Source organism: Schistocerca americana, chromosome 5, assembly GCF_021461395.2.
Source record: "Schistocerca americana isolate TAMUIC-IGC-003095 chromosome 5, iqSchAmer2.1, whole genome shotgun sequence".
Classification (NCBI taxonomy): domain Eukaryota; kingdom Metazoa; phylum Arthropoda; class Insecta; order Orthoptera; family Acrididae; genus Schistocerca; species Schistocerca americana.
The window spans coordinates 612,824,617-612,838,564 of NC_060123.1; the positions used below are offsets into that span (position 1 = coordinate 612,824,617).

At 43.6% G+C, this 13,948-nt stretch overlaps 1 protein-coding gene across 1 annotated transcript in view; it reads left to right on the top strand.

Moving 5' to 3' along the window:
• Positions 1-13,948, top strand: part of LOC124616585 (venom dipeptidyl peptidase 4-like) — a 256,248-nt gene that overhangs the window by 176,881 nt on the left and 65,419 nt on the right. Inside the window, exon 12 of the mRNA XM_047144906.1 lies at positions 4,670-4,850. Within this exon, the coding sequence (XP_047000862.1) occupies positions 4,670-4,850 (181 nt within the window). The remainder of the gene's footprint in view (positions 1-4,669; positions 4,851-13,948) is intronic.

The following is a 13,948-nucleotide window of genomic DNA, read 5'->3' on the forward strand; positions in this document are numbered from 1 at the left end:
TCGCCGCGAGGGATTAGCCGTGCGGTCTGGGGCGCTGCAGTCATGGACAGTGCGGCTGGTCCCGGCGGAGGTTCGAGTCCTCCCTCGGGTATGGGTGTGTGTGTTTCTCCTTAGGATAATTTAGGTTAAGTAGTGTGTAAGCTTAGGGACTGATGCCCTTAGCAGTTAAGTCCCATAAGATTTCACACACATTTGAACATTTTGAAAAGGTTTCCGTCGTGATTATGGCCGCATAACAGGAATTAACAGACTTTGAACGCGGAATGGTAGTTGCAGCTAGACGCACGGGACATTCCATTTCGGAAATCGTTAGGGAACTTAGTATTCCGAGATCCGTCGTGTCAAGACTGTTCCGAGAATACCATATTTCAAGCACTACATCTCCCCATGGACAACACTGTGGCCGACGGCCTTCACTTAACGACCGAGGGCAACTGCGTTTGCTTCGAATTGTCAGTGACAACAGACAAGCAGTACTGCGTGTAATACCGCAGAGATCAAAGTGGGACGTACGACAAACGTATCCGTTAGGAGAGCGAAATTTGGCGTTAATGGGATATGGAAGCAGACGACAAATGCGAGTGCCTTTGCTAACAGTACGACATCGCCTGCAGCACCTCTCCTGGGCTCGTGACCGTATCGGTTGGGCCCTAAATCGTGGCCTGCTCAGATAAGTCCCGATTTCAGTTGGTAAGAGCTGATGGCAGGGTTCGAGTGTAGCGCAGACCCCGCGAAACCATGGAGCCACGTTTTCAACAAGGCACTGTGCAAGCTGGTGGTGACTCCATAATAGTGTGACCTTTGGACTGGGTCCTCTGGTCCAACTGAACCTATCATGGCCTGGGAATGGTTATGTGCGGCTACTTGGAGACCATTTACAGCCATTCAACGGCGGAATTTTTATGGGTGACTATGCACCATGTCACTGGGACACAGTGACTGGTTTGGAGCACATTCGGGACAGTTAGAGCGGATGGCTTGGGCATCCAGTTCGCCCGACAGGAACGCCATCGAACATTCACGGGACACAATCGAGAGGTCAGTTCGTGCACAAAATCTTGCCCCGGCAACACTTTTGCGACTTTATTTATTTTATTTTGCGTATGACAATACAGCGACAATATTTTATATAAGTGCAACAATATGTAAACGAAATGTAAAAACAAAACAATGCGTAAATAGTACATGTGTAAAAAGCGAGCAGTAGCACAAAAGGATAAAGTACAAACAGTCAAGACAAAATAACTACACGTTAAAAGCTTGGCAAGCCTGACTAGAAACTCATTCATATATTTAAAGCTCAATATCTAGATTGCACAGCCAGTCCAAAGCAGAGGGTTTCACATATATAACCTCAGAGACAGGTCCGGCGTATCTTCTTAAGGGGCATTCCTCAATAATATGGCGGACGTTCTGTTCTGGTGCTCCACAGTCACAGGCTGTTGAGTCGCATAGACCCCACGTGTACTTATATGCATTGCATCTTGCATGGCCCGTTCTGATACGGTTTAATTGAGTCCAGGAACATCTCTTCAGGTCGACGCCCGGCAATTCCAGAGTAGGATCTTGGATACCTTGTTTATTAATTCCAGAATCATTCCAAAAGTGCCGCCATTGCTCCTTGGTGTCAGGTTGATGTTCTTGTGTATTAACCCATATAGGCTTCAGTGACTTCAAGCGGGTCGATGGCATTTCGTTCAAAACATCATGGATTGGTAGATTCTGTGGGTAATCTGAGTCATGAATTTTTGACCACTCTCTTGCTGCTGCTTCTTGCCTTCTCAATAGTGGAGGTGGGATATTGCTTAGAGTATGCAGCCAAGGGACTGGGGTGGGTTTAATAGTACCCGTTATTATCCTCATACACTCGTTCAACTGGACGTCGGTTTTCTTGGTATGAGCGCTCGAACGCCAGACAGCAGAGCAATATTCGGCAGCAGGATATACCAGGGCTATTGCGGCAGTACGTAAGGTGGATGCTTGAGCTCCCCAAGTCGAGCCAGCCAATTTTCTCAGGATGTTGTTGCGACGCTTTAGCTTTTGGCTTACGTTTTCTACATGTTTTTTGTAAGCCAGGGAGCGGTTCAGTGTTATGCCAAGGTATTTGGGGTTGAAGTTGTGTTTGACTCTGTTCACAGAAGTTCACATTCAGTTCCTGGTGGGCCATTTTATTGTTCAAGTGGAAAGCACACACCTCAGTCTTGGTTGGATTAGGGCAGAGTCGACATTTTTTATAATAGGAATTCAAGGGCTCCACATCTTCTGTGAGTACGTTCGCTCCTTCCCCAAGTGTTTTAGTTTGTACAACTAGTGCTAAATCATCGGCGTAGCAAAATTTCCTGCTGACTGTATTTGGCAAGTCGCTAATATACAAATGAATAAGGGTTGGAGACAACACAGATCCTTGAGGAACGCCATTTTTTATTTTATACGATCTGCTGGTGTTGTGGCCGATGTTCACTTTGAAAGGCCTGTTCGTCATCATGTTGTTCATTAAGGTTGCCAGTTTTAAACTAGGTGAACTTAAGCATAAGACCCTGGAGCCACACAATGTCGTATGCCGACGACAGATCAACAAAAGCTACACTTCATTCTGTTCTGGAATTCGCTTTCTATATGTGATGTTACGGCTAAAACTTGTTCGCAACGGCTGCGCTTGTTTCGGAAACCTGCCTGATATGGATGGGTTATTCCATCCACAATGTCCTGGATTCTATTAAGTATTAGGCGTTCCAACAACTTAAAGCATACACTCAAGAGGGCGATGGGGCGGTAGCTAGTTGGATCTTCTGATAGCTTTCCAGGTTTAAGGATTGCTAGCGTGTGGGCTATTTTAAATTGTGGTGGGACTATTCCAGTGTTTAAAATGTTGGTGTAAAAGTTTCTTAGCCACGCTTTTCCATTAGGTCCGAGGTGTTTTATAAATTCTGGGAACATACCATCCAATCCCGCCACTTTGCGTATTTTTAAGGTCTTTATCGCACCCTTGATTTCCTCTTCACAAAATGGTGACGAAAGCGATGTACCGTCATTCAGAGTTTTATCAAGTTCTTGTAGTTATTCTTTAGTTTCTGCTTCAGTTGTTGGATCAAGAGGGGTTTTCTCGGCACGTGCCTTTATGTGCAATGCCATCTCCGACGGTTTTATTTTAGGTTCCTGGTGGCGTGCTGAGGAGGAGTTACCACGTTTCCTGAATAATGACCAGGCTTTTCTGCTGGAATGTGTAAAATTCAGCTGGGACGTGAGTTCCTGCCACTTGTGTTTTCTGTGTGTGTTTAGTCCCTCTAATATTTGTCCACCGATTTCAGGGTTTCCTGTTTCTTGGTAAGTTTGTTAATATTATTGTTCCAGCAAGAAATATACTGTTGTCTAACTCCGCGTGGTATATTCATTTTGGCTGCAGCGATGACGACTCCAGTGAATCGTTTATAGTTTTCTTGCTTTGGGCTAATCCAGCGCAAATTTTGATCAACGTCTTGAGCATATTTTGCCCAATTAGCTTTCTTAAAGTTCCATCGCGGTTTATTGATAGATTTTGCTACTGGGATTTGGAGGCCTATGTTAAGTATGGTGGGACGATGTTGGCTCTTTGGAAAGTGTTTCAGGACTCTTTCTGTATGGTATAGTGGGACTCTATTCTGATCAGTGAACACAATGCAGGGATCAGGATTGGTATCTGTTTCCCATCTGGCTGATTGGAATGTCTTAGGTTCCTTGGCATCATATATCACTACATGTCTTGTGCTTCAATCCACTCAGACAGAGTTTCTCCGGTTTCGTCGACGTTGCCATACCCCCCAGAGAGTGTGACGGCTATTAAAATCCCCCACATACACGCAGGGGTTGGGCAGTACTGGTAAAGCTGGTGTTGGCCATTTACTTTGTGGGGGCTTGTAAACGGCTGCTATGGTCATTCCATTTAGTTCAATAGCAATTATTTCTATGTCATTAATTTCTTTGCATATCACTTCTTTGTACCCAGCAATGTTGTCACCAAGATACAGAGCGGATCCATGAATGTGCGTTGGCAGTGCTACGACCATCCTGTAGCCTGGAATGGTGCATCCTGTTATGCGCTCCTGCACTTGATGAGTTTCTTGGAGTGCTACGATGTCGATTTTATGACATGTAGTCACATTTATCCCTTGTCAGGCCTTCTTCATTAATTTGCAGAACATGGACGATGGGTCCAATATATTTAGTCTGTTGGCTCTCAGAAGAGCCTTTCTCGGTGATAGCATTCTTCTTTTTCTTGTTTTGTCGCTGTGTGTGGCCGTGAGAGATCAATGATCTAGTTCGGCCGCCATTTCTGTAGACTTTCTGCCGTCCTTCTGTCGTAGTCCGTTGCCCGGGGTGCACCATCTTGGAGGTTGTCTACACGTCGCACCCCACTTTCGCGATTATGGAGGGGTACAGAGGCAGAATGGTTACGTATTTCTGTAGGGGACTTGTATGAGTCTGTGCCACGTAGAGTCGCTGTACTACGGCGGGAAAAAGGAGATCTGACAGTATATTAGGAGGTATCGCATGACTTTTGTCACCTCTATGTATTTAACCATCCTCGCATGACAGAAAGACAATATCGGTGCTAACGACCAAGAAGTCGTGTGTCGCAAGCTGAAAACCAACCGTATAATAAAGGAATTTAGTTTACGTCTGTGTGTGACAGGCATCTCGCGACGGGAGCACAGCAACACCGCGCTGCGTAAGATGCTGTCCCACAAGCTGCTGCCCCAGCGGCTGGACGACTGGGTGGAACTGGAGGGCGGCCTGCGCGCCCAGGTGCGGCTGCTGCTGCCGCCAGACCTCGACCCCGAGGGCGACGAGAGGAGGCCCGCTCTGCTCTACGTGTGAGTTTCAGCAGGGGCCAAGCTACTCTGCCCTATGTTTGTATGTCCATCCTTGTGGCTGGAGGTCTGGAAGACTACGACCGTTCACTACTGCACATTCCGTCTTCAGGTCACGAGTGGCCTACCGGGACCATCCGACCGCCGTGTCATCCTCAGAGAAGGATGCGGATAGGAGGGGCGTGGGGATCAGCACACTGCTCTCCCGGTCGTTATGATGGTATTCTTGCACGAAGCCTCTACTATTCGGTCGAGAAGCTCCTCAATTGGCATCACGAGGCTGAGTGCACCCCGAAAAATGGCAAAAGCGCATGGCGGTCTGGATGGTCAACCATCCAAGTGCCGACCACGTCCGACAGCGCTTAACTTCAGTGATTTCACGGGAACCTCTACATCCACTGCGGCAAGGCCGTTGCACTGTTCACTATTGTAAGCAAATGAAACAGCTGTAGCCCTCCTTATGTTGTCATTTATTGTGAAGATACGTTTCGGCGATTCAGCTTAAAGAGTTGATGGTTGGAGAGACGACATCACAGTTACAGTCTGCGTAATCCAGTTGTTGGCCACTGTTGCATCATAAATATGGGTCGTGATAACCCCTCTGCCATCAACTAAGGCCTCTGAAGATGGTGCATTGAAGCAGCGAGACTGGTAGCTACACAATAAATGACATCTTAAGACCGGCTGTAGGAGTTTCATTTTCTTACAATCTACCGTTTGTCACGTGCACGCGCGCTGGCACTCTAACGTTCCGATATACAGAAACAATTTATCGGGTATGATCAGCAGTATCAGAATGTTGGCTGATTTTTAGTATGGTCGTTGTTGGACTACCGTAAGGAAATGCAGAAAAATTTGGACAAAATAGCCGGTCGGCGTAACGAATACCGACTCTTCTTTAGGCAGATAAAAGCGGGATAACGCCAAAGAATTATTAAGTGGCTCTCAGAAAATAGACTGTCTGTAAATTTTGTAAAAAAAGAGTGAGAGAGAGAGAGAGAGAGATAGAGAGAGAGATTATATTGAATTCTGTACAACAAACGAGCTCACACCAGCAATTAATGTAGCACATGAGCAGGAGTCAGTAAACAGGGGAGATTGCTCTAAATTTTTTGGTCTAGATATTGAAGAAAACTTCATTGTTTGAGAAGCTCAGTAATATCCTTCTTCCAGTTCGAGTTCAGCTATACTGGCTCTTCGTGCAACTGCTAATCTTGGAAACAAACGAATTAATCTCCTGACAAATTTTAACTCAGTAATGTCTTACGGAATAATCTTCTCGGATAATTCATCACTTAGAAAAAAAATTATTGTTTGCACAAAGACGAGCAGTAAGAATCATGTATGGTACTCGCACACGGACGTCATATACGAGAGCTACCTGTTCAAGGCCCGTCACAATGCACATATTCGCTAATGACATTCGTAATAAATGATCCACAACAGTTTAAGAAGAACAGTGATATCCATACGTATAACACTAGAGGGAAAAATTATCTTTATTACCCTTTGTTAAAGCTGTCTGTGACTAAGAAAGGAGTTCAACAGTAGCATTAAAAAATTTGTTCACTTGCCTCATTTCATAAAATGTCTGACAGGTAGCAAAGCAAGTTTCAAATCTAACTTAAAATCATTTCCAATAGACAACCCCTTCTATTCCACTGAAAAATCATTTCCAATAGACAACTCCTTCTATTCCACAGACTAATTCCTCTGTAAAAACTAATAACCAGTAAAAAATGTGTAAGTATAGTGGCATGAGGAAGACTAAAATAAATACGTTCATTAAATTGTTAAATCGGTTATGCTGTTACAACGGCAGGTTATCAAGATTTAGGTAAGTCTGAACGTGGTGTTAAAGTCAGCGCAAGAGCGATGGGACACAGCATCGCCGAGGTATCGATGAAGTGGGGATTTTCCCGTACGACCATTTCACGCGTGTACCGCGAATATCAGGAATGCGGTAAAAAATGATATCTGTGACATTGCTGCGGCCGGAAAAGGATCCTGAAAGAACGGGACCAACGACGACTGAAGAGAACCGTTCAGCGTGACAGAAGTGCAACCCTTCCGCAGATTGCTGCTGACCCTTCAACAAGTGTCAGCGTGTGAACCATTCAACGAAACATCATCGATTTGGGCTTTTGGAGCCGAAGGCCCACTCGTGTACCCTTTATAGTTGCACGACACAAAGCTTTACGCCTCACCTGGGCCCGTCAACACCGACATTGGACTGTTGATGACTGGAGATATGTTGGCTGGTCGGACGAGTCTCGTTTCAAATTCTATCGAGCGGATGAACATGTACGGGTATGGAGGCAACTTCATGAATCCATGGAGCCTGCATGTCAGCAGGGGACTGTTCAAGCTGGTGGAGGCTCTGTAATGCTGTTGGGCGTGTGCAGTTGAAGCGATATAGGGCCCCTGATACGTCTAGATACGACTCTGACAAGTGACATATACATAAGCATCCTGTCTGATCACCTGCATCCATTCATACCCATTGCGCATTCCGACGGAATTGCTACAGAGTGGCTCCAGGAACACTCTTCTGAGTTTAAATACTTCCGCTGGCTGCCAGACTCCCCACACATGAACATTATCGAGCATATCTGAGATGACTTGCAACGTGCCGTTCAGAAGAGACCTCCACCTCCTCGTACTCTTAAGGGTTTATGGACAGCCATGCAGGATTCATGGTCTCAGCTCCCTGCAGCACTACCTCAGACGTTAGTCGAGTCCATACCACGTCGTGTTACGGCACTTCTGCGTACTCGCGGGGGCCCTACACGATATTAGGGAGGTGTACCAGTTTCTTTGGCTCTTCAGTGTATGTGCACGAGGTAGGCAAAATATAACTCGTACAGAAAATATTCGTAACACGTTTTTAATGACCATTATGAATTAGAAAACCCTGAGTTAGTTTTGCCTAGTAATTCTACTGCTACCATTACTACTACTACTACTACTAATAATAATAATTACAATCACAGTAGGATCTCGTTTGAAACATTGATTGCAGATTCGATTTACAGATGTTGAAATGGGAAGCCGATACTCGCTTATGCCGCCCGATCTTCGTGTCACCGGACAAATTATTTCCAATTAATTTACAGATAAAAAAGTACACAAAGCAAAATTCATATTATTCTACCAAAATAAGGAGGAAATAACTGAAGCAGCATTATTATTTAATACAGAATGCAAGTTACAGGAATTATTCAACGTTATATCTCCGACTCTGAAGAACAAAGGAGTATCAATTCTTTTGGTTTAACAGAAAATGATCGCATATGTTTTTCACACATAATTCATACGCAAAGATGAAGTTGGTTTTCTGAGACGTAATCTTATCTCTAATGTCGAAATTTAAAGATCAATAAGGGCGGCTCCTTGAATTGTAATGTATTGCTAAAACCACCTCTACTCAGTACTTTGAAGAGCAGTTGCATAACGCCTACATTGGGGTTTGATGTGCAACGTCTGGCATCTGAATCAACAACGATTTTTTTCAACAAACAGTTTATGTTAACTGGTGTGCGCAGAAAGTGTTTAATCCACATGTGGGTCACGTCACAGATACATTACTGGCCATTAAAATGGCTACACCACGAAGATGACGTGCTACAGACGCGAAATTTAACCGACAGGAAGAGGATGTTATGGTATGCAGATGATTAGCTTTTCAGAGCATTCACACAAGGTTGGCGCCGGTGGCGACACCTACAACGTGCTTACATGAGGGAAGTTTCCAACCGATTTCTCATACACAAACAGCAGTTGACCGGCGTTGCCTGGTGAAACGTTGTTGTGATGCCTCGTGTAAGGAGAAGAAATACGTACCATCACGTTTCCGACTTTCATAAAGGTCGGATTGTAGCCTATCGCGATTGCGGTTTATCGTATCGCGAAATTGCTGCTCGCGTTGGTCGAGATCCAATGAGTGTTAGCAGAATATGGAATCGGTGGGTTCAGGAGGATAATACGGAACGCTGTGCTGGATGCCAACGGCCTCGTATCACTAGCAGTCGAGATGACAGGCATCTTATCCGCATGGCTTTAACGGATTGTGCAGCCACGTCTCGATCCCTGAGTCAACAGATGGGGATGTTTGCAAGACAACAACCAACTGCACGAACAGTTCGACGACGTTTGCAGCAGCATGGACTATCAGCTCGGAGGCCATGGCTGCGGTTACCCTTGACGCTGCATCACAGACAGGAGCGCCTGCGATGGTGTACTCAACGACGAACCTGGGTGCACGAGTGGCAAACGTCATTTTTTCCGATGAATCCAGGTTCTATTTACAGCCTCATGATGGACGCATCCGTGTTTGGCGACATCGCGGTGAACGCTCATTGGAAGCGTGTATTCGTCATCGCCATACTGACGTATCACCCGGCGTGATGGTATGGGGTGCCATTGGTTACACGTCTCGGTCAACTCTTGTTCGCATTGACTGCACTTTGAACAGTGGACGTTACATTTCAGATGTGTTACGACCCGTGGTTCTACCCTTAATTTGATCCCAGCGATACCCTACAAAATGGTTCAAATGGCTCTGAGCACTATGGGACTTAACTTCTGAGGTTATCAGTCCCCTAGAACGTAGCTAGCTAAGCTAAGGACATGAAACACATTCATGCCTGAGGCAGGATTCGAACCTGCGACCGCAGCGGTCACGCGGTTCCAGACTGTAGCGCCTAGAGCCGCTCGGCCACTGCTGTCGGCGAATCTCTACATTTCAGGAGGGTAATGCACGACTGCGTGTTGCAGGTCCTGTACGGGCCTTTCTGGATACAGAAAATGTTCGACTGCTGTCGTGCCAGCACATTCTCCAGATCTCTCACCAAGTGAAAACGTCTAGTCAATGGTGGCCGAGCAACTGGCTCGTCACAATACGCGTCACTACTCTTGATGAACTGTGGTATCGTGTTGAAGCTGCATGGGCAGCTGTACCTGTACACGCCATCTAAGTTATAGTTGACTCAACGCCCAGGCGTATCAAGGCCATTATTACGGCCAGAGGTGGTTGTTCTGGGTACTGATTTCTCAGGATCAATGCACCCAAACTACGTGAAAATGTAATCACATGTCAGTTCTAGTATAATATATCTGTCCAATGAATACCGGTTTATCATCTGCATTTCTTCTTGGTGTTGCAATTTTAATGGCTAGTAGTGTATATACCCACCTATAGTTCAATTCTTTTATCTTGGCGGCTCGCGCATGCCCGCCCAGACGCTGGAGATTGCTGCGTTGCCAGTTGCACATGACGCACGCGCCAATAGAAGCAGCGCCATAGTATAGCGTAGTTCGCAAGCTTACGTGTAGGGGGGAGCGCGCAGTTCATGAAGTAAAGCCACCACGGTCGCATTAACCCTTTCGCTGCTACAAAGACGTGCTCCCTGCATTCCGCGCTGTGGGCGATTTTGTCACTGCACTGCTCGCCTGTGCAGACACATTGTGTTCCGACTGCTTTGACACTCTTTATCATTCGATTCCACAAAAACTATTTGGCTCAAAAATTAGATTTTTACCTATCTTCTTGACTGATACCTTCCCCCCATAAATGACTTAATTTTGTTTCGATGTTCAACGCAGTTATTATGCAGCATTAAATATAGTAAACCTTTGCACGAAATTTTGAAGAGTTTGCAGAGGTAAAAGTCCATAGAGTATACTTTCCGTATGGTCGATTTTAGTTGCCACAATGTTGAGAATGAAATGTGGACAAGATACCTATATATTTCATTTAATTTAAGTACCACATAAGTGTCGTATGCAATATTGAGAAATATTCCACCTTTCGCGACTGTAACAAAAGTTTTACTTACACTGGGCACGTTTGGCTTTATTTTAAAGCACTTCAATCAATCAAAAGGAAGTAGACAAAATACATTAAACAAAACTGTGGACTTACAGAAACATTAGGACTTGAATATACCGTCTGTCAGTGAAGTGCTCAGAGCTATGTCAAATATAATTTTGTGTGTGGCACACGCAAACAGCATTTATTTGCTAAAACACTGATGAGCCAACACAAACGTTGAATATTGTGCTACCGCAGCACAAAACTACGAAAGGTGACTTGGCAATGGAGGACACAAAATACAGTCCTCTTATGATGCTTCAAAAGAGAGAAGCGCGTCTGGTCTAAATAAGTCGCTTATTACAGTTGCAGAAGAGGGATATATTTCAATACCATTGGTAAAACTGCGACTGTGGCACAAAAACAAGAAATAGAACATGAATACCATTGTGTATGTGCCATACCTTTCACCGATGGAAGTGCTTTAAAATAAAGCCAAACGCGCCGTGTGTATATAAAACTTTTATTACAGTCGCGAGAGACGGAATATTTCTCAATATTACATACGACACCTATGTGGTACTTAAATTAAATGAGATATTGTTATACAGTAAATATTGTATGAAATTTAGGTATCTTGTCCACATTTCATTCTCAACATTGTGGCAACTAAAATCGACCATACGGAAAGTATACACTATGGACTTTTTACCTCTGCAAACTCTTCAAAATTTCGTGCAATGGTTTACTACATTTAATACTGCACATCAAAACAAAATTAAGTCATTTATGGGGGGAAGGTATCAGGCAAGAAGACGTGTAAAAATCAAATTTTTTGGCCAAATAGTTTTTGTGAAATCGAATGATAAGTGTGTCAAAGCAGTGGGAACACCATGTGTCTGCACAGGCGAGAAGTGCAGTGATGACAAAATCGCGCACAGCGCGGAATGCGGGGAGCACGTGTCTGCAGCAGCGAAAAAGTTAATGAAGAGGCAAAGCACTAGAAATTTCATTCAAACGAATAAAATTCGTGAAGTAAGGCACTCCAATATTGTTTTTAAAAAAAGAAATATTAAGTTCCGCACTCATAACCTTTCGCTTGGCAGCCCAACACCTTAACCGTTCCGCTACCTCAACTCAGTGAACAGCAAAACTCCGTAAGGACTCTAACACCTCACGCAACTACTTATAAACACTGTTGGTATGACTATGAATTACTCACGCTTCGTCGAAGTACAATAGGAAATAAACAATTACCGCTGTTCTTTATTGCGAAAAAGCAGTTCGTGAAATTGATACAAAAACCTTTCCTTGCTATCGCCTGAATTAGGAGTCTTATTGCTTGTTTGGTTTAATTAATTAATAGAATATGAAGCAATTTGTATAAAGAATGCTTTTTCCAAACTTTCTGAAAAAGAAAGCCTGCTATCAAGACATTGCTTTTGTTCTATTACTTTGTTTATGACTGAACGTTTCTAAAACTGCACTGCTGTCGAGATCTTGCAACGTCGTTCTCTGTTCATTGGCTGACTGTGTTTTGTGACGTCAGATGCGCAGAACGAACCTAAACTCGGCCGCCAAGATATATGACGCGCACTTTAGTAGTCTCGCTGCGTTGCGTAGACACTACAGCAACGACCTCAAAATGAAACTTTTGTGGTCGCTCCTTACAAATTTACAACGGAAGGGGGAAGGCTGGTAGGTTTTACGCACCGTCCATTTCGAGGTCAATGCAGTGCAAGGGTTTATTCAACAGGCATAGCGAAAAATGCTACTCTGACCTTATTTAAACTTTTGTAGGCACGTAGAAATGTCTGTTTGCGCCCATTTCGTTGCATATTATGAAGGTTGGCTTGCTTTTATAAATTTATGAAAGGGTAATGTATTTTGGTACATACCGTTTTGTTATTTGTCAAAATATTTTCTTATAAATTTTTTCATATTTACTTACGTTCGAATCAATTCTGGGAAGATTTTATACCCTTTGATGGTTTTGAAAACACGATACAGCTTTTCGAGGCGGTGGAAATCGTTCTCGACGAATTTTTTTGTTTCGATGAAGAGAACACTAAGAATGTATTAGGGTATAAATCAGTTGAATACGGCAATGAGGCATAAATTTGATGTTTCTTGTCGCCAAACTTGCTACTCATGCTAAAGAATGATAAAACGCTCTCCGTTGTTTGATTTCGTCGATCACTTATGAAAACAAATAGTTATATACAATTGAGTATCAACCGTTCTCTGATGTTTTGCAACGCCTAAAGTGATGTGTCCAATGTAACTGAAGAAACAAACGATTTCTTTCTTGGATGCGCTTTATCAATGAACCACTTCAGTTCCTTCCTGGGATACCAAAACACTTAATTGCACCTTAGTTCCTGGCATATACGTATATATGCAATACTCCTATACTGTTACGAAGCTGCTCATGGATTTTTGGCTTTCCTTGGACGAATTTTTTGACTATTTGATTGGACCATTAATACGTTTCTGTTTTTGAGGCTTGGTGAAACTGTACGGAATCCCTCGGTAACACGTCACTTTTACAGCTAGGCGTTGATGCAAAATAGAATTAGTATTAGATACGCTCAGGGATGTATCTACGTCGCCGGGAGTTACACGCCGATGCTCTTCAGTCACGTTGCACACTAATTGGTGATTTACTTGGGTATAAATGTGCTAGTTTTTGAGTCAATGCAAGCTCATCATTAGGTGGAGATGCTACAATAACATTATGCCGAGGACCGAGTGAAGCAGGACGCTATGACGATGGTGCTGGCGAAATGACGGAAATTTAGTAATCGGTAATGAAACGTTTATGAAACAGAAATTTTGTTACGTTTGCGGTACTTACAGTGCACTGCATCGTTGTATCCATAGCAAATCCTTTCCCACAATGAACATTGCCAGATATATATACAAATATATACAGTATTTAGCTGCACGTAGTTTCACACTTACTCACAGAATATAAAGATTGAATGTAAAAACAAAGATGTGTGTAAAATAGATATAACATTTTGCTGCAGCATGGTGTTTGGTCTGAGATACACTGTATTACAGAATAAATATTTACAACTACAATAATATATTTAAGTGAATCTTGCTAACTGCAAGAGGCATTATATGAGGGTACACAACACACAAAAACACAGAGTGAAATATTTACTAAGTAATTGAAAAGTGAATGGCTTACAGCATGTCATGGTTGTCGAATGACTAAGAGAGTTAAATATTTAACATGTAGATTTGTTTTTGGAGAGGATCCGTCTTGAGGAAAACAAAG